Genomic DNA, 21,790 nt, shown 5'->3' with positions numbered 1-21,790 from the left:
TATTAAATTTGAGGCTCCTCTTATAGAACAGTCCAGCAGAAATATACTAAAGGCAATTTTAAATATAGGTCTGAAGGATTATGATTGAAATGTATCTTTCTGAATTTTAATCCAGATCAATATTTTATTTTCTATAAATTGTTACCTATATTAAAAACTCAAAGTAAAAAGTTAAATACACGGATTATTTTCTCTTGGTTTTCTCAGGTTTGATATACTATTGCATCTTAGAAAACCAAAGGACTGTAAAATGTATTTAAGTTTCCTTCGTCTTTTTTATTTTATTAAGTGAGAGGTGGAGAGGCAGAGAGTCAGACTCCTGCATGTGCCCTGACCGGGATCCACCCAGCAAGCCCCCTATGGGGTGATGCTCTGCCCATCTGAGGCGGCTGCTCCATTGCTCAGCAACCAACCTATTTTAGCAACTGAGGCAAGGCCATGGAGCCATCCTTAGTGCCCAGGACCAACTCTGCTAGAACCATTCGAGCCATGGCTGTGGGAGGGTGGCGGGGGGAGTGTACGGGGAGGGGTGGAGATGCAGATGGTCATTTCTCCTGTGTGCCCTGACTGGGAACCAAACCTGGGACCTCTAATGCTAGGCTGAGGCTCTAGCACTGAGCCAACCAGCAGGGACTTCTTCTGATATTTAAACATTCTGTTAATATTATTTTTGGCACTAGAGTGACTGACTGGATCATGAAAAAAAAGTATTTGTTGACTTTCTTCTCTGAGTGAAGCACATTCTGAAGAGTGTCCTCTTGAATCTCATGTAAGGAAAGGTATTTTAAATATCTCTGCATCTCAACCTTCATAAACTCGTGCAGCAGAAATCCTAAACTTTAATCTCCCTTTTCATTGTTGCGAAAGGAGAGCATTTAAGGGACATCTGATGAGGTTGCTCAGGGTAGAAGTTGATAGAATGGATTCTTGAGTTGAACTCTGAACCTCATGTCTTACTAGTTTTGTGATCTTTACCAAATTATTTCCCTTCTTTGAAATCAGTTGCCTCATCAGTAAAATAGGAGTGATAACAGCACCTACCTTTTGGGTTTATCAAAATAAGTTATATAAACGCCCGTAAGAGCAGCAGGTGGTACACCGTGTGTACTTGGTATCTATTGACTATTAAATAATTCTGTCGTGGCCCTGGATGATGGCTCAATGGATAGAGCATCAGCCAGAATGTATGGACATCCCTGGTTTGATTCTGGGTCAGGGCACACCGGAGAAGTGACCATCTGCTTCTCCCCCCTTCCTTTTCTCCCTTTTCCCCTCCTATAACCCATGGCTCGATTGATTAGAGCATGGCCCCAGGCACTGAGGACAGCTCCGTTGGAGAGCATAAGCCTCAGGCACTTAAAATAGATTGGTTCTCCAGTATCTGTCCCAGATGGGGATGCTGGGTGGATTCTAGTCAGGGTGCAGGAGTCTGCCTCACTATCTCACCACCCCTCACCTAAAAAAAAATAAAATAAAAGTGTTAAAGACAATGTTTTCTTTTTCTTAAACTCATCTTCAGCAATGATTAAAAATCTTGGAATCATTTCAGATCAGGTTTTCCAACAGAAACAGGATTTCATAAGGCTAGCCCTCTCTGAGAACTCTTAGAGGATCTGTACAAGTCATTACAGAGTGGAATCTTACTAAACAAGTAAGGAGTGATAAGGTGGACTATTAGAAAGAGAATTTCCAGATGACTAGGAATTAGGATCATGCCAATGATCCCACACTCAAGCCAGGGATGCTGTGGTCAAGCTGGATAAGCCCATGCTCAAGCCAGGGTCCTCAGGGTTTCAAACCTGGGACCTCAGCATCCCAGGTCAATGTTCTGTCTGCTGTGTCACCACTGGTCAGGCAGAACAAACACATTTTGCAAAAGGGACCAAACAAGGCCAATAAAGAGGTAATATGTGTGTATGATAAACAACCTTACAAACATGAAAGACCACACTTCCTTTTCACCAAAGAGACCATTCTGAAACCTGAAAGATTAGTTATGAGTATGCCTAAAATAAAATGAGAGCTTACCCAATCATGAGTGTATGGCACAAGCTTTTAAACTGGTGGTTAACATTTGTGAAAGCAATGGTTTAACAATGGTTATAAATGATGCCAAGGTAAAATTTAGGATACTTAATTACAAATAACACAAGGTCCATATAAGTTGAATGCATACTGTATTTTAATAATCAAGACCATTGGCTGTTTTTCTGGAGTATGTTTCAAACAGAGTTAGTAGTATATAACCCGTATATAACAATATTGCTGTGTTTTTATTCATTTTATATTTAAGGGTCCAAAATATACTATGTTCACAAAATAACACTGTCCATGAATGTCAACAGTTTTTTATTTATATTCCTTCAAAAACATTCTACCCCACTCATACATACTAATCTACATAATTGAAAATAACCAAAGATGATTGAAAATTCACAATCTCACCTCCACACAGAAATTCAATTGCCCTAGAAACCTGTATGTCCAGTTCTCAACCTTTGAAAATAAGCAAAAATGTTCTAGAGCAGTAGCTGTAGCTATGTATTTCAGCTTTGTATTTATAGTCTTGGATTTGAGACCTAAATGTGGCCATAAACATCACAGTAAGCTAAGTCCCATATTATAAATAAAATGCAAAAGGAATTGAGAGATTTTGTAATTCCAATGGCACAGACTTCGAAAAATGAATGCTTAGACATAACTGCTACATCTCTCTTTGAGCGAGAGGTCACTGCCATGCTTACAGGTTTGAGGCAGTAATCTATATATATATATATTAGTGTGTGATTAACCAAAGAGTACACTTTGTACCAAAACTTGGGTCCTTATGCCATAGCATTCATTTTACCTTTCCCCCAAAGAATCTCTTGCTCCTGAAGTAATAGGCTTAAGGCACATTTTAACAAAAACCCATCATATACCCAGCTCAAAAACGAAAGCTCCACCTGGTTACCATAACATATGTGTATACCTAAGTAATGTGTGTTCTACCAGGTAGGCAAATGTCTCTATCTTGAGGGTAAAGTCACATTAGAAAAGCAATTCTTTATTTGTTTACTCAAAAAGAAACATTGTATAAAAATTTTAGAGACTTAGATTTATAAGAATAACCCACCTGAACCAGGCCTACTGGCAAAGATCCAACATGGTATGGAAATCAGGGAAAAGACTGCTCCGAAACCCTGGGCTCCTACTCACCCAGTTTTCTGAGTAAAAATTATGAGGAAGGGAGTTAGGGCTCCTTCATGATTTTTAGAAATTTTCTTCCAAAATGCATAGCCCCTTGGGAGGGCTTAAACTGTAAACGCCACATCAGCTCTCATTTTAAACTGCAATTAGCAGCTTCAAAGAAGGACTTGAGGAGAGACAGGAGAGAGGAGAGTAAGAAGCCACAGACAGAAGTGAGAGCGTTTCAAGGACTAGTTGCTTTAGGAACTTGATACAGTTTGCTAGGAGCAGCTTTGATATCCCTAAGCATCTCTGCTAAAAGAAAAAAAAAATCTTTTCTAATACCCATAAGCATGCCTTAGGCACTGACCCTTGGGATGGACTTAGAATTATCTATGTAGAATGGTTTGGGAAGTGGGTAGATTTTGGAGTTTCTTAACTTGCTACTAGTCTAAAGTAAACATAAGTGAAAGAATTTCATAGAAACAAATACATAGGTAACTATAAAGCTGCCTCTGGCCATCCCCTTCCCACTGATCTTTAGGGGTTTTTGGGATGGTTTTTCAGCTACAGGGAATGCTGCTGGCAAGCTGAGCTCTAGTTTGATCATAAGGTGGGAAGAGGCAGAGTCTACAAGGCACACTGTCACAGATGAGAAGGACACTCAGAGGTGACAAATGTACCCAGCAGGGTTCAGCTCTGTGGTAGAGATCTGAGACATTTTCTGTGATCATGGAGCAGTAAAAAATAGCTGGTCCTAAATAAACATTTCAAATGTTGTACAGTAACAGGCCCATTCCACAGGGCCAAACATACAGAATAACTGTGCATCTGTTTTTATACCTGCTGTTGCCAATCACCTATATTTGGGAAACCACACGGCCTCTCTGATGCTACTTTAGCCTGGGTGGCAGGTACAACAAAGCCTCCAGAAACCTTGCAAATCAACGACACTCTTATTTGTCTCCAATGACCGGCACCATTTTGGAAATCTGGTCCCAAATGTTCTGAAAAACAGTAATACAGCAAAAAGAAACAACCTCTCTGTAAAAATGATGATAGAGATGTGTGCTGAGGTGAAGAGCTTTGTAAAAACTGCTGAACAGGAAAGCGCTGACACGGCTACAGACATGTTCGGATAAGTTTAGGGCTAATATTATTCAACAAAACTCCCGTTTATCTACTTATAAACAAGGGACAGTTCTTAGTGCTCCTGGGGCTGGCTGCCCCCATCTGTTCCATCTCCATTGAAAAATGACTTTTCTCAACAATTGGTAACAAAGATTCCCAAATTTATAAAAAGTCATTGCTAACGCATCACTTCTCATTAGTTTCCGATTGCCACAGAGCTAGGAACTACAGTATGCATGTCCTTGACACCAAGTACAGAAAAAAGCTTAGAAAAGTTGTTTTATCAAAGTTTAGTTCAATGAGAAGAAAACATGAAAAAGTGCAAAATACATACAGTTCCTGGCAGTACTCACACAGGATTTTTCTGACTACAGACCATAAAAGTTTACATTTGTGTAATGAAATTACAGTGGATTTCACTTCATTGTTAATATACAAGTTTTTGCTTCAAAGTGCTTGCTTTATTTAAAAAAGCAAAGATCAAGACGGTTGCAGGAATTTCTTTTTACAAATTTATGTCATGTGTCCCAATCACCTTCTTCCTCTTCCTAGTGCAACACAGTGCAGCAGCCTCACTGAAAGGTCTCATTTCAAAAGATGTTCCTGAAACCTCACCTACAGCAGCACTCTAGGGGTCCCATTGGGAGTGGCTCCTTTTTTCTTCTGCAGCCGATTCTGAACCTTTCGTGATTTTACCACTTTCATTCTCACCTCAAAAACTTCATGGATGGCCTTCCGGAAGCAATGAAAATTATAGTCAATAAGCCCTGGAGAAGAAAACAAAAATATTTAGAAATGTCACATAGAAATAATCTCCATCTTTTCATGTCAGTTATGGCGAGGATGAACCAGTAGGGGGCAATAGAGGAGCGGCCTTAACATAAGGTCCACAGACCACCCCAGGGTCTGCAGCTGGCCTTCAAGAATTGAAAGTAGCCTGACTTGTGGTGGCACAGTGGATAAAGTGTTGACCTGGAACACTGAGGTCACCGGTTCAAAACCCTGGGCTTGCCCGGTTAAGGCACATATAGGAGTTGACGCTTCCTGCTCCTCCCCTCCTTCTCTCTCTATCTCTCTCTCTCTGTCTCTCTTCTCTAAAATGAATAAATAAATAAAAATAATTAAAAAAAAAGAATTGAAGGGAAAGTTTTATGAATGTATATTTTTCCCTAAGGAAAATTTAGAGTATATACCACATTTTCAAAGGTGTCTATGACCCAAAAGTTTTGAAAAACCAAGTGAACTGCACATTTTTTTGACTTCTCAGAATTAAATTTTTTTTTACAATAAAGATATATTTTAAATGAAATATTTACTATTACTTTTCCCCAAAAGGCATTATTAAATTGACTCTTAAGTGGAAGCAGAGCCTGACTGAGTGTGGCTATCAATCAAGTAGCCAATCAATACATACTGGATATATGCTACATTTAAACCATTGTCATAAGCCCTGGGGAAAGCAAAGTCCCCAATTGTACACTGGTAGCAGTCACTTTATGTCAACTCAAGCTCATGAGTTCAACAAGCAATGACATTCTCAGATCTCAAATATCATGTACATTTTAAATGAGTAGCGGAGAATCTTCCTGTGTTTTCAGTAATCAATTAGTAGTACAAAGTCTTGAGTGTATTTGGTCATCATCAGCACTGGATTGTCAGTGTTGAGATCAACCTGATGTTTACACCAATTAGGATAGGGCAGTTGGTTCTATCTTTAAACTTATTAAAACAACCAGCCCAACCATTATTTCTCTCCACGCAGATGATGCTTCTGAAGACCCAAGGAATTGAGCATTCAGCCAAGGAGTGAAACTCTTCAAATTAGTCATACAACTAACTCCACGTGAACAGAAGAGAACATCATCTCAAGTTCCAGCATCAGGAAACCCTAAGAGGCGCTCTCTGCTGCTTACTCAGTGACAGTGACAAGTACAGTTAAAAAAAAAAAAAAAAGATCAATGATGCAATAAGACAGAAAGAAATAAGAAACAAGGCGCAAAGAAGTGATCTTATTTAGTGGAAATATGGAAATGAGATGTGAGAACCACCTTACAATTCTCTCCCTATCATACCTGCAACCAACTGCCTTAGGCAGAAAGCTCTGCTTGACTGGTTCCGTGAGAAGGGTGCAATCAAGTACTCAACCTGGGAAATTTCAGAGACTTCCTATCATTTTTAACAAATTTTAACATTCATCCTTGCACATTTAAAAATGTGCAAATTTGGCCCTGGCCAGTTGGCTCAGTGGTAGAGTGTCAGCCTGGTATGTGGATGTCCCAGGTTTGATTCCCGGTCAGGGCACACATGAGAAGCACCCATCTGCTTCTCTACCCCTCCCTCTCCTCTCTCCCTCCCTCTCTCTCAACTCCCCACAGATTGGCTTGAGTGCATGTGCCCCAGGCGCTGAGGATGGCTCCATGGAGCCTCTGCCTCTGGTGCTAGAAATAGCTTGGTTGCAAGCACAGCCCCAGATGGGCAGAGCATTAGCCCTAGATGGGCAGAGCACTGGCCCCAGATGGGGGTTACCAGCTGGATCCTGGTTGGGGCACATGAAGGAATCTGTCTCTCTATCTCCCCTCCTCTCACATGGAAAAAAGAAGAAAAAATAAAATAAATGTGCAAATTTAAAAAATACAGTAACCTTGCTGCATCCGGGATTTTAAAAGTAAAAAGGTAAAAATTCACAACTGATGTTTTTAAAGAAAGTAAGCAGTCATAGAAAAAGTTGGCTATTTATTTCAACCCTTTCAGTAAAGGCAGTTGAAAGTACAAGAAGAGAGATAAACAGAATAGACTATCTTCACCATACACAGTTATATATGATGGTCCCAAATCCTCCTCTTGTTCAGTGGTTGGTTCTCAACCCTAACTGCACATTAAAAACATCCAGGGAACTTAAAAAAAATCAAAAAACTCCAGGCCCCCTCCCAGGAACTCTATTCTAATTATATGACATAGTGCCCAGATGTCTGTAGTTTTTAACCACCTCTCATCCCCAAGTGCCTATACTGTGCAGCCAAGGCTGAGAATTTCGCATCTGCCAAAGCAGTCACAGAAATCATTAAAGAAAACCCCAACAGAGAGAAACAAAGAAAAGCTAATCACCAAGTGCTGAGGATGAACAGGACTCAGTGACCCAAGATTCAGGCAACAAAACAAATCAAACTACACGATGCATTTATACGCATAAGTTCCTTTTTTTTTTTTAACAGAGACAGAGAGAGAGTCAGGAACGGAGAGAGATGAGAAGCATCAATCATTAGTTTTTCGTTGCGACACCTTAGTTGTTCATTGATTGCTTTCTCATATGTGCCTTGACCGTGAGGCTACAGCAGACCGAGTAACCCTTTGCTCAAGCCAGCAACCTTGGGTCCAAGCTGGTGAGCTTCGTTCAAACCAGATGAGCCCTTGCTCAAGCTGGCGACCTCAGGGTCTCGAACCTGGGTTCTCCGCATCCCAGTCTGACGTTCTATCCACTGCGCCACTGCCTGGCCAGGCTATGCATAAGTTCTTTTTAAAGACAACTACCTAACAGACAGCGTGAACAGCTCATCCAGTTTGCCTGGGACAGTCCCAGTTTCAGCACTGAAGATCCACTGTCCCATGAGCCCCCGCTGTCCCAGACAAATGGAGATAATTGGTCACCCTAAAAAGCACACAAGTTTAACACAATGGGGTTCAACCTAGCCTAATTATTTATATTTCTTAGTTATGGCATTAAAACTAATACCTAGTTAATTTAATAAAGTCTACAAGACCTGCCTATCCTGAGAGAAGACCCCACCCTAGGGGGATAACTTACCAAAAGATGCGCATGATGAATTCCTGCTTAAATTTACTTCCACAACCAAAAAAAACCAAAATAACTGTAACAGACTGGAGAAGACTAGGAGAAATAACAACTAAATCAATTTGGGATCTTGAAACAGAAAACATATATTTGGAAAAACTGGTGAAATTTGCATAAGGTCTATTGTTTTATTGATACCATTATACTGATATTAATTCCCTGGTTTTGATAACTGTGCTATATATAGTATGTAAGGTGTTAACATTTAGGAAAGCTAGATAAAAATATATGTAAACTATGTACTGTTTTTTGCAAGTTTTCTGTTAAATCTAAAATCAGTTCAAAATAAATAAGCTTTCCAGATTAATATCATTTTAGAACTAGCTACCATCTTAGATGGTTTGGGAACTGTATTTTTTTTTTAATAGGATTTTATTTTATTTTATAATATTTTTTATTTTATTTATTCATTTTTAGAGAGGAGAGAGAGAGAGACAGAGAGGGAGAAGGGGGGGAGGAGCTGGAAGCATCAACTCCCATATGTGCCTTGACCAGGCAAGCCCAGGGTTTCGAACCGGAGACCTCAGCATTTCCAGGTCGATGCTTTATCCACTGCGCCACCACAGGTCAGGCTGGGAACTGTATTTGAACTATTTGTTATTACTTTTATTTTTCTTAGCTTCCAAAATCAACAGGAAATAGTAATCATCAAATATAAATTCTGGAAATATCTTTAACCAAGGAAATATACATATCATAGTTTAAACACAATGTACACAACTGACATTACATAGGGACATAGGGAGAAGCCCAGGAATCTTTAGCCCTGACTGCCGTACACTGATACCCTGAGCTCATATTGGGAGAAAGTCACTTCTATTTCCTGGATCTGGGTAAAGTCACCTGTAATTGAGAGAGTGAAACAAGGTATGATCCTGTCTATTTTAATAATTCTTTGAATTTATTACATGATCTGTTCTTACCTTCTGCAAGATGAAAATAAGTAAAAGAGGTCTGACCAGGCAGTAGCATAATGGCTAGAATGGTGGCATGGGACACTGAAGACCCAGGTTTGGAACCCCAAGGTCTCAGGTTTAAGCAAAGGCTCATCCAACTTGAGCATGGATAGTCACTGGCTTGATTGGAGCTCCCCAGTCAAGGCACATATGAGAAAGCAATCAATGAACAACTAAGGTGCCGCAACAAAGAATTGATGCTTCTCATCTTTCTCCCTGTCTGTCCCTCTCTCTGTCTCTGTCACACACACACAAACAAAAACAACTTTCTAAAGGACATTTTTGGTAATAATATTAGAAGCCACCAAAATGTGTCTACCCTTTGATATAAGTAATTCCATTTGTTGAAGTTTACCCTGAGAAAATAACCAAAGATGCAGACAAATACTTAGTGCAAAGAAGGTCATCATAGACTATTTGTAATATTAAAATCTAAAAGCCCTGGCCAGCTGGCTCAGTGGTAGAGCATTGGCCCAACACGTGGAAGTCCCGGGTTCGATTCTGGCCAGGGCACACAAGAGAAGTGTCCATCTGCTTCTCCACCCCTCCCCCTCTCTTTTTTCTCTATCTCTCTCTTCCCCTCTCACAGCCAAGGCTCCATTGGAGCAAAGTTGGCCCAGGTGCTGAGGATGGCTCCATGGCCTCTGCCTCAGGTGCTAGAATGGCTCCAGTTGGAATGGAGCAACACCCCAGATGGGCAAAGCATCGCCCCCCAGTGGGCATGCCGGGTGGACCCTGGTTGGGCACATGCGGGAGTCTGTCTCTCTGCTTCCCTGCTTCTCACTTCAGAAAAAAAAATCTAAAAATATAAATTTTTAACAATAGAAGAAACTACCACAACCATTAAAATGATGTGGTGAAAAAGATTTCGTAAACTGGAAAGATGTCTATAATAATTTAAGTGAAGGATATAAAGTAGTATTTATCATACAATCTCACATATATAATATATATATGAAAAAGGCTGGAAAGTTATGTAGAAATTGTTAGTATCTGAGTGAGAAGCTTATCGTAGAAATTGTTAATAGCATATGAGTGAGAAGCTTATCAATAATTGTTTTTGCTTATTTGTTATTTTTAAATTTTCTAAATTAATCTTACTTTTATAAAAAAGTAAAAATCTAAATTGTTTTCATGCTCAATGAATTTTTTAAAATTTCAAGATAAAAGTAAGTGAAAACAACAGGATATAAAACTCTATAGACAACCTGGTCGCACTTCTGTTAGAAGGAAGGAGAGAAGAGATGAAGAAAGAGAGGGAGGGAAGATGACAGGGAGAGAGAGGGAGGGCAGAAGAAAAAAAGCAACTTTCAGAAATTTAACATGAGATTTAGCTCTAAAAGGTGAAAACTGAGTGCTTTTATTTTGTTCTTTATACTTTACTAAATTTTCCAAGTATTTTTATAATAAACATGTATTGCTATTTATAAGGGGAAAAAAAGACTATTCAGAAAATAATACTATTGTCACTTTGTTGGGAATCTTTACCCAACAAATTGGTAAATCATACCCTAGTTACTAGCAAAAATCCCAGGTACAGCAGTAAGGCAGCGGTTCCCTGTTTAGGTAGCAGGAAGAAAGTGATTACTTTTATGAGGCGAACGGCTTTGGTTTTAAAATAAAACTAAAAAAAGAAATTTGGTGATGCTATTAAGTATATCCATCCCTTCTCTTTTCAGAATCATGATGTCATCCCTGCGTTTCGAGGACTGAAGAATATACAGAGGCTGAACAGAAGTTAAATACTGTCTACCTTTAATGCTGTATGAGTCCCCTCCCTCCTTTACACAGGAGCACAAGAAGTCACATGTCCCTAAAACCTTCTAAGGGTGCGACCAGGAGGGCCTCGGCCTCACTGCAGGCTAGGCGCCCTCCCCTTGGAGAGCAACTTTACAGCCTGGCAACACCCCAGTTAGCTTCATCCCCAGAAAAGCTTAGGCCCCTGGGAAGACAGCTGTTTCCACTTCCACCTCATTGCAGCTCTCTCTAGAGGGCAGGCTGGCTCACGGATCCCCCAAACAAGACTGATATGGGCAGAAGCCAAGGGGGCCTGTGACTGAAGTCTGGAAGCTTCCAGAGGCATGCTGTTCCTCGTCCACATTCAACATCAGTAAAGGCAGTCTGAATGGAAATGCTTCATTTAAATCACACACACACACACAAATTACCTTTTCTTTCAAAGCTTTCCTCTCTGACAAAGCAAACAAGAGCCAGGAACTTTGTCACCTCTTTTAAATAAAGAACTGTGGTATTATTCAGCTTTATAATGGCTGTTGATTCCTTGTCATAGGGGGTTCCTGCTCCATCTTCTTTGAGACTAAATGGAGACAGAAACCAAAACATATTTGACCATTGAGAAAGAACAAGTTGTAACCTGGCAACAAAGACCAGCTTTAACACAAAGAATGATAACGACAAGTAGTTTACACTTATAGTGTCTTTCAGCTAAAGATCTCAGACACACAAAATCACAAGAATGTACACAGTATAGACAGTCACTTTCCTACTGACACAGTGAGCAGCTCTTGCGGCAGCTGGTCAATTCTCCAGGCACCGGAGGGACACAGGTGAGGAATGGGGGGTTAGCTCTTCTCCCCTTTGCAGCCCACAGGGCTTCTTGTTTTCTCATGATCGAATACCAGGCTGTCAAAACCATGGGCTGCCCTGGCTGGGTAGCTCAATGGATAGCCATCCTGGCATGCTGAGGTCGCAGATTCCACCCCGGGTCAAGGCACATACAAGCAGCAGCCAATGAGTACACAACTAAATGGAACAACTAACTGGAAAAACGAGTTGATGCTTCTCTCTCTCTCTCTTTCCCCCATTCCCTTCCTCTCTCAAATCAATGTGTGTGTGGGGGGGAACTTCTTATGAACATTAAAAAGAAAAGAAAAAGGGCATTGTAAAGCCAGCAGGCAGGGCCGGGGCCACTATCACAGCAGCCCGGCCCATGCAGGTTCGCATTGGATTCGGACAGTCGGTAAAGAAACAGCGGAGCCAAAAACTGATGGGCCATAGCCTTTAATCCTACCTTGCACCCGGCGGGCAAGTAAAAATACACACTGGGCTCCAAAACCCAGTCACACTCAGTGCTCACAAAGCCACTGACTTATCCGAGTTTCCTAGAATCAAAGGTTTCTAGCTCACCAACCTTATTCTCCTCAGTTCCCCATCTCCTTCCTTCTCCCAGATACAAACTCTGTACAAACTGGCATCTCACTCAGCACTCCACCATCTTGGCTGCTTTTCCTGGCCTTCTCCACGTGGCCTCCTCCCACTGCTGGCTCTATTCTCTCTGCTCTCTCATGCTAACCTCAGGAACCCAGAGCCAAGTCCCGTTCTGCCCCTATTTTATAGTGTAGCTTCACAACCTCTAATCCAATATACAAAATAGGGTAGTCTCTAATACAGTCACTTCTCTGAGGCATGATTGGATTGTACCGCCCTACATCAAAAAGGGTAGGAAAGGCTTAATCCCAAAACCAAGCCCCAGGCTACAAGGATTCTGCCTGCCTTTAGCCCACCCCAACACACATTAATATCACCTGGGCAACGGCCTCTTTAACAAAGTGAGCATAATACATTTTATCTGCCCAACAGGCATGCTCTGATGAAAGACTGAAGAACTGTTCCAAATTCAAGAAACTAAAAACGCATGACAGCCAATGAACTAGATGCTGGATTGGGGAAAAACCAATATAAAAGATAGACATGGGACCACTGGTAAAATTTGGATATGAACTATGTATTAGAGAATAGAGTAATGTAGCCATGCTAAATATGCTTACTTGGGTAATTACACTGTGGTCCTATAAAAAAAAATGTCCTTGTTCTTAAGAGACAGATGTTCAAGTAACTAGGATCAAAGAATCATGACTGCAACTTACTCCCAAATGGTTCAGCACAAACAATACGGAATAAAAAGAGATAGACAGCAAATATGGCAAATTATGATAAAAAAAATGGGTGAATCCCAATGAAGGCTATATAGGAATTTATTGTAGTATTCTTGCACATTTTCTGTAGGTTTGATACCTTTTAAAATAAAAAGTTAGATTGGTCTATTTTTTGCTTTATTTTTACTTTTTATTAAATTTATTGGGGCGACACTGGTTAATTTATACGGGTTTCGGGTGTACAATTATTTAATACATCATCTGTATATCGTAATGGGTGTTCACCACCCCAAGTCAAGTCTCCTTCCATCACCACTTGATCCCCTTACCCTCTGCCACCTCCCCCACCCACTTCCCCTCCGATAATCACCATGCTGTTCTCTGAGTTGTTGTTATTCTTTGCTTAATCCCTTCATCTTTTTCACCCATCCCTGCAACCCTCCACTCCGACAGCTGTCAGTCTGCTCTACCTATAAGTCTGTTTCTATTTTGTTTTTTAGATTTTATTTATTAATTTTACAGAGAAGGGGTGAGGAGTGGGAAGTGTCAACTCATAGCTGCTTCACTTTAGTTGTTTCCTGCTTGCTTGTCTTACGTGCTTTGACCAGGCAAGTCCAGGGTTACAAACCGGGGACCGCAGCATTCCAGGTTGATGCTCTGTCCACTGCGCCACCACAGGCCAGGTTCTGTTTCTACTTTGTTTGTTAGTTTATTATGTTCATCAGATTCCACAGATGAATGAAATCACATGGCACTTCTCTTTCTCTGACTGGCTTATTTCACTTGGCTGCAGGCATAGATGATTTGGGTTTGAATCCCAGCTTTCTTACTTACTATGTGAACTTAGGCAAGTGGGATGACTTCTTTGAGCCTCAATTTCCTCAACTGTATACTAATAGTAATTACTTCAAAGTTTCCTAATGTAATGAAATACATATTATAGCACTGAGCATAGTGCTGAGAACATGCAAAATGCATAATGACTGTTAACTGCTATTATTATTATTATTATTATTATGGCCTTGTTGGAGTGGAACAAACTTTCCTTTATCCTCAAAGTTCTGTGGCTAGTCTAATAACTAAACAAGAGACAAATTAACATATTTTCCTATGTATAAGACGCACCACTTTTTTTTTTTTTTTTTTTTTTTTTTTTTTTTTTTAAATTTGGGGTCTATAACTGGGTGCATCTTTTACAGTGGTTGTAGATTTTTTTTACTTGCATTTCCCACTTTTTCACGCTTGTTTTTTTGCTCATTGTTGAAGACAGTAATCTGTCATCAGACACACATGAGGACAAGCTAATGGATGGGAGTTCTCACAGTGATGAAGAGTTGTGTGAATTTTATGATGAATAAAACTTGAGTACAATAACTTTATGTAATACTTTTTCCCCCCCCAATTTCAGCCCCAAATTGAAGGTGCACCTTATACATGGGAGCACCTTATAACCTCTCACATGTGTGAGAGGTTGAGAGACAACAAGAGGGACTGAGGTATGTAAGGCATCCTGAGCCAGGGATGAGGTAATATACCTTGAGGGCTTCAAAGGGTCATTGAAGAATGATAAGAAAATGTTTAGTCAGTAAAAGTCTGCCCTGCCAGATAGGTGGGTCAGAAAGGTTATCACTAATAATCTCTTACTATGGGCAAGGCGCCTAATTCAAGTTCTTCTAGGTAGTTTAGGGGGGTGGAGCAGAAGTTTCTCTTGAGCCCCAGGCTAAAGTTGGCTTTAGCTCAAAAACAATCTGCATACCACAAAGGCACATCACTTGAGGTGAATAGTTCAGAGTTCCCATAGCCTTAGTCAGGGTCCCCAAACTTTTTACACAGGGGGCCAGTTCACTGTCCCTCAGACTGTTGGAGGGCCGGACTATAAAAAAAACTATGAACAGGCCCTGGCCGGTTGGCTCAGCGGTAGAGCGTCGGCCTAGCGTGCGGAGGACCAGGGTTCAATTCCCGGCCAGGGCACACAGGAGAAGCGCCCATTTGCTTCTCCACCCCTCCGCTGCGCCTTTGTTGGGCAGATAAAATGTATTATGCTCACTTTGTTCAAGATGACACAGGGAGGCTGTCGCCCAGGTGATATTAATGTGTGTTGGGGGCAGGCAGGATTGTTGTAGCCTGGGGCTTGGTTTTGGGATTAAGTCTTTCCCACCCTTTTTGATGTAGGGCGGTACAATCCAATCATGCCTCAGAGAAGTGACTTTATATTAGAGACTACCCTATTTTGTATATTGGATTAAAGGTTGTGAAGCTACACTATAAAATGGGAATGGAGCGGGAGTTTGGCTCTTGGTTCCTGAGGTTAGCATGAGAGAGCGGAGAGAGTAGAGCCAGCAGCTAAAGGAGGCCACGTGGAGGAGGCCAGGAGAAGCAGCCAAGATGGCGGAGTGCTGAGTGAGATGCCAGTTTGTGTAGAGTTTGTATCTGGGATAAGGGAGGAGATGGGGAACTGAGGAGAAGAAGGCTGGTGAGCTAGAAACCTTTGATTCTAGGAAACTCGGATAAATCAGTAGCTTTGTGAGCACTGAATGTGACTGGGTTTTGGAGCCCAGTGTGTATTTTTACTTGCCCGCCGGGTGCAAGCTAGATTAAAGACTATGGCCCACCAGTTTTTGGCTCCATGGTTTCTTTGCCGACTGTCCGAATCCAATGCGAACCTGCTTGGGCCGGGCTGCTGTGATAGTGGCCCTGGCCCTAGCTCCTGGCTTTACATTTGGCATAGTCTGTGGCAGGATTCGATACAGATCGGCAAGGAGCCTTTGAGTGGTGGAGTAGAGGACTGGCTAGTTTTAGGGTTCCCCATGGCTGTCCTTTTGGGGATTGTAGGCTGGCTGACTTTTACAGCCATGCGTGAGGAAACCGAGAGCTCTGTGAAAGAGGCTGCCTGGGACCTGCAAACCGAGCAGCAGAAGGAGTTGGAGCAAACGCAGGAGAAACCGATGCTGACCCTGGAGCTGGAGGAAATGCTGGAGGAGGAGGCCAACCAGGTGTTCGAGATTCGCCTGGAAATGGAGCAAATGCTGGAGGAGGATTCAGAGGTTCGTGAGTTGCAGCTTGCCCTGGATGTTGCGGAGAGCCAGCAGCGGCAGGAGGCCGGGGCTGAAGCTGAGGCTGAGGCTGAGGCTGAGGCCGGGTCCGGAGCTGCAAGGTCTGTGGAGCAGAAGGCTGTGGCAGACGGAGGCTCGAGCCCGGCAGCCGGAGCTGGTGTTTTCAGTCCCTCTTTGGAGGATGAGGAGAATCGGACTGGAGTTGCAATCCGCAGTCTCCAGAAGGTGGAAGCCCAGCTGGAAGGAGCACCTACTGCGGCCCTGGTAGGTCTGCAATTTTGGGACATAGGGCTGGACATGCTTTCCGGAGCAGAGATGGAAATGCTGACTGCCATTGCCACGTGCCCCTCTTTGGGACAGTGTAAGACCTGCGAGGATGGCAGGGATGAGGGGGGTGGCTGACGCCCCATGTACACGGACTGATTTCCTGGACTACGACTGGAGTGGGCATTGGCTCCTTTGTTGGATGGATTCACGGATTACGGATTTTGGACAATGTGTAATACCCTGATGGGGGTGGGGGGTGGCTTTGCTGGAAGCACTCCCCTGCCCCGGGAAGTTTTTCCCGTGGCTAGAAAGAAGGCCGAGGACATTTTGCGCTAAATGCTGAGAGACTGGTGAAATGTACCTTTGTAATTGTTGAAACTGTATGATTTTTGCTGTTGTAATCTGTGTAATGTTCTAATTTCCTTGCACAGGAATGCTGGTGATGTAAATTGTGGGTAGTAAAGTGAGCATAGGGGTGGATTGTTGGGCGGATAAAATGTATTATGCTCACTTTGTTAAAGATGACACAAGGAGGCCGTCGCCCAGGTGATATTAATGTGTGTTGGGGGCAGGCAGGATTGTTGTAGCCTGAGGCTTGGTTTTGGGATTAAGTCTTTCCCACCCTTTTTGATGTAGGGCGGTACAATCCAATCATGCCTCAGAGAAGTGACTTTATATTAGAGACTACCCTATTTTGTATATTGGATTAAAGGTTGTGAAGCTACACTATAAAATGGGAATGGAGCGGGAGTTTGGCTCTTGGTTCCTGAGGTTAGCATGAGAGAGCGGAGAGAGTAGAGCCAGCAGCTAAAGGAGGCCACGTGGAGGAGGCCAGGAGAAGCAGCCAAGATGGCGGAGTGCTGAGTGAGATGCCAGTTTGTGTAGAGTTTGTATCTGGGATAAGGGAGGAGATGGGGAACTGAGGAGAAGAAGGCTGGTGAGCTAGAAACCTTTGATTCTAGGAAACTCGGATAAATCAGTAGCTTTGTGAGCACTGAATGTGACTGGGTTTTGGAGCCCAGTGTGTATTTTTACTTGCCCGCCGGGTGCAAGCTAGATTAAAGACTATGGCCCACCAGTTTTTGGCTCCATGGTTTCTTTGCCGACTGTCCGAATCCAATGCGAACCTGCATGGGCCAGGCTGCTGTGATGATGGCCCTGGCCGTGGCCTCTGGCTTTACACTCTCTGTCTCTCTCTTCCCCTCCCGCAGCCAAGGCTCCATTGGAGCAAAGATGGCCCGGGCGCTGGGGATGGCTCTGTGGCCTCTGCCTCAGGCGCTAGAGTGGCTTTGGTCGCAACATGGCGACGCCCAGGATGAGCAGAGCATCGCCCCTGGTGGGCGTGCCGGGTGGATCCCAGTTGGGCGCATGCGGGAGTCTGTCTGACTGTCTCTCCCTGTTTCCAGCTTCAGAAATATGAAAAAAAAAACAAAAAAAACTATGAACAAATCCCTATGCACACTGCACATATCTTATTTTAAAGTAAAAAAACAAAACAGGAACAAATATAATATTTAAAATAAAGAACAAGTAAATTTAAGTCAACAAACTGACCAGTATTCCTTTTTTTTTTTTTTTTTTTTTTCCTTTTTCTGAAGCTGGAAACGGGGAGAGACAGTCAGACTCCCGCATGCGCCCGACCGGGATCCACCCGGCACGCCCACCAGGGGCGATGCTCTGCCCCTCCCGGGCGTCGCTCTACCGCGACCAGAGCCACTCTACTCTAGCGCCTGGGGCAGAGGCCAAGGAGCCATCCCCAGTGCCCGGGCCATCTTTGCTCCAATGGAGCCTTGGCTGCGGGAGGGGAAGAGAGAGACAGAGAGGAAGGAGGGGGGTGGGGTGGAGAAGCAAATGGGCGCTTCTCCTATGTGCCCTGGCCGGGAATCGAACCCGGGTCCCCCGCACGCCAGGCCGACGCTCTACCCGTGAGCCAACCGGCCAGGGCCTGACCAGTATTTCAATGGGAACTATGGGCCTGCTTTTGGCTAAAGAGATGGTCAATGTGCTCCTCTCATTGACCACCAATGAAAGAGGTGCCCCTTCGGGAAGTGCAGCAGGGCCAGATAAATGGCCTCAGGGGGCCGCATGTGGCCCACGGGCTGTAGTTTGGGGACCCCTGGCCTTAGTGATTGAAACAGGACCCTCTGAAACGCTGATGTAATCAGAGTTCTGTGTTCTTTGCTCATAAAGGAGTACTTCCCTGTACCTCTTCCCCTAATTTGAAACGGTGTACACATTTTCTGAATTATTTTTACTTCCCAAGTTTATAAACAACTGACCTGAAATCTGACTTAATTGAACTTTTGTCAAATAAGCCTTATTAATGCAGCATAATAATTCAGCTGCTGCTAAACCTTATCACTTTTGCATAGTAAAAGCCAGGTTTATTACACATGTACTCCGTGATGGGCACTGGTCTTAGTTCTTAAACCATGCATTTTATTGTCTGGCACAAGAATCCTCCAAGGTATTGAAGAATGGAAACTGGGGAAAATAAGATAACTTTGGTCAAAACTGATGATGGGGGCACAGCCAGGACTTCAAACTCATCTGACTAATTTTATTACTGCTTTTAATCTCATAAATATCACAAGAGGATAGCCTAACAAGATTAAATGAAAATGACTGATGTTGGGCAGATAAAGTTATTTTTTCTCACCCTTATTGTTCAAGATGGCCATTGCCCTCACGTGATACAACTAGTTGCCCTTATTGCTTGGGATGGGCGTGGTTATGCTAATGTGTGTTGGGGGAGGGCTTTCACGCCAAAAGGTTTTTGTTTTTTTTAATTTATTTATTTTAGAAAGGAGGGGGGGGAGAGAGAGAAGGGGGGTAGGAGCAGGAAGCATCAACTCCCATATGTGCCTTGACCAGGCAAGCTCAGGGTTTCGAACCCATGACCTCAGCATTTCCAGGTCGATGCTTTATCCACTGCGCCACCACAGGTCAGGCCACGCCAACATGTTTTAAAAGGAGGAGCTAGGAGGCCATTTGGGGGAGAATGGCCACATTCTTGTAGGGAAAAGGAGCCCAGGCTGGAGCCAGGCAGGGAAGCCACGTGGAGGAGGCAGCTAAAATGGCGGAATGGGGGAGGGAGAAGCCAGTTCATGAAGGAGAAGGAGATGGGGAACAGAGGTGAGTAAGACTGGTGAGGTGGAAGCCTTTGATTCTAGGAAAACTCGGATGAGTCAGGCAGTGGCTTTGGGAGCCCTGAAAGGAAAGTGTTTCTCGCTGTGTTTATATTCTCACTCTCTGGGTGAGAGCTAGGATTAAAGGAAAATGGAACACCAGTTTTTGGCTCTGTTGCTTCATTACCATCAGTCCGAATCAAATGCAAACCTATTATGGCCAGGTGGCTGTGATGGCGACCGCAGTTACTGGCTCTACACCTGAGTTGCAGAGTATTTTAAAGGAAATGCAGGTTTTTAGTTTTGAGAGTATTTTGCACTGGCACATACATGGTTACTTAAAAGTAAATTGTGGCCTGACCTGTGGTGGTGCAGTGGATCAAGCACAGACCTGAATGCTGAAGTTGCCAGTTCAAAATCCTGGGCTTGCCAGGTCAAGGTACATATGGGAGTTGATGCTTCCTGCTCCTCTCCCCCTTCTCTCTTTCTCTCTCTCTCTCTATCTCTCTCCTTGTCTCTATTCACTAAAATGAATAAATAAAAATAATTTTTTTAAAAAAAGCACATGAAATGTGGGTTTTTTTAAAGTAAATTGTGTAAGTTAGTTTTTTAGTTAGGATTCAACTCACTATAACCTATCAGAAAAGTAAAGAAAAATTTTCAGAAGTGTCACACCTCAGATGTTAACGATGTTTTAACAGAATTCTTACCTTCCTTTGTACTATTTTTAGTTACTCTTTTCTAGACTGAATTTCTCTTGCTTATAAGTAATATTCTGAGAATAAACTAAAACATTTAAAAATTTTAGCCACTGAAGAAAACTACATTTAAAACTTCCAAGTAAATGTAATGTTATGCAATATAGACACTAAACATTGTTTAACAGCACGTATTACACAGGAACATTCTTAAGTGATAATGTTATGTGAAAAAAGCAGGATATAGTACTAAATACACAAAGTGATCATTACCCTAAAAATTATACAGAAATAAGACTATATAAAATCTTAGTGACTGTTTCTAGGTGATGAGATTAGAGGCAATTTTACTTTTATTCTCTATACTTCTATATATTCTCTGCAACAAACACAAATTACATTCATAATCAGAGAAAAGTAAACATTTGGTGAGGTTCCATGACTGCAACAACTAGTTTCTACTACTCGTATTTCCATCTACAAAGCCATGAAAACAGGAGGATGAGATGTATTTTAAAGCGTGCGTGTGTAGAGCTGGCCGGCCTTAGCAGAAGCTCAGCTGACATTCCTGAGCAGGCTGACTGAGGCTCCAGGTCACCTGCTTCTAAATCCTGCTGGTCTCCAGGGAGCAGCTGGGAACTGGCAGCCCGCCTACTTCCTGGGCTGTTGCACACATCCCCGCCCTCCCCCACTCTTAACTAGGCTGGCTCCTTGGCAGCCCAATAAAACAGTCTGAGGAAACCCTAGGGCCCCATTTGTGACCCAGACTGGTTCTCACTGTACGTGGTGGTTTCTCAGGATCACTGCACTCAACCACAGAAAAACAATCCAACGGCAGGACCCAGTTCCCTCCTCTTTGCTCTCCTCCTTCCTCATGTTGTGTTAGCTGGGTAAAAGTAACTCTGATGAATGTCAGTTACATGAACAACTTACCACTTATGTCTAATTATCATATGGCACAATAATGATTATGCATATAGTTAAATACGTGCCCGATTAATTGTGTTGCTCATTGTATTTGATCACCACAGCAGTCTAGACTGTGATCAGGGGTACATTCAGCTTCCATGGCTATTTCAAGGTCATACACTTACACTTTAAAAATAATCAGTTACTGTGGGACAATAATCTTAGGAAATAGGGTCTACTTCTAAAGCCAGATGACAGTGTTCAATAATGATAATAATAGTAATAATAATAGCAGCTACATTTATCCAGGATTTTAAACCCTCACTACAGTCCTGTGAAGTATCACTTTCCCTTTTTCATAACAAGGGAATGTGCATGCACATGTGTGTAACACAGTTAACAAAGAGAATCTGAACTGAGTGGGCACAGGATTTTCAGACAGAAGAGAGAAATGGTGAGACTGAGACTCTCACAGAAGAAAAGGCTATATCAAGCAGGTCACAGTGAGTAAAGAGGAAGATGAACAAAAGCTTAAAGTCATCAATGATTGGATGAGGTTATAAATCCAACATAAACAGACAGAAACAACTTGATGTCTTAAGAGACAAATTAGTTCATACTCATTCACTGTATGACACCCACTCAGCACATTTATAATTATGTGGAATCGTTTCTGTGTCTGGTGAAACAATCATTTTTCCCCACTCTTTGTTTATTTTATATGATTTTAAGTG

The 21,790-nt window shown here is 42.5% G+C and overlaps 1 protein-coding gene across 1 annotated transcript in view; it reads right to left on the bottom strand.

Moving 5' to 3' along the window:
• Positions 1-2,164: 2,164 nt before the first annotated feature.
• The window catches only part of RRAGD (Ras related GTP binding D), a 51,912-nt gene continuing 32,286 nt past the window's right edge, over positions 2,165-21,790 (bottom strand). Inside the window, exons 6-7 of the mRNA XM_066358885.1 lie at positions 11,274-11,422; positions 2,165-5,066 (exon numbers count right to left, since the gene is read on the bottom strand). Coding sequence (XP_066214982.1) covers positions 4,915-5,066; positions 11,274-11,422 — 301 coding nt within the window. The 3' untranslated portion in view covers positions 2,165-4,914. The remainder of the gene's footprint in view (positions 5,067-11,273; positions 11,423-21,790) is intronic.

The sequence above is a fragment of the Saccopteryx leptura genome, chromosome 1 (assembly GCF_036850995.1).
Source record: "Saccopteryx leptura isolate mSacLep1 chromosome 1, mSacLep1_pri_phased_curated, whole genome shotgun sequence".
Taxonomy (NCBI): Eukaryota; Metazoa; Chordata; class Mammalia; order Chiroptera; family Emballonuridae; genus Saccopteryx; species Saccopteryx leptura.
This window is presented reverse-complemented; position numbering and strand designations above follow the sequence as displayed.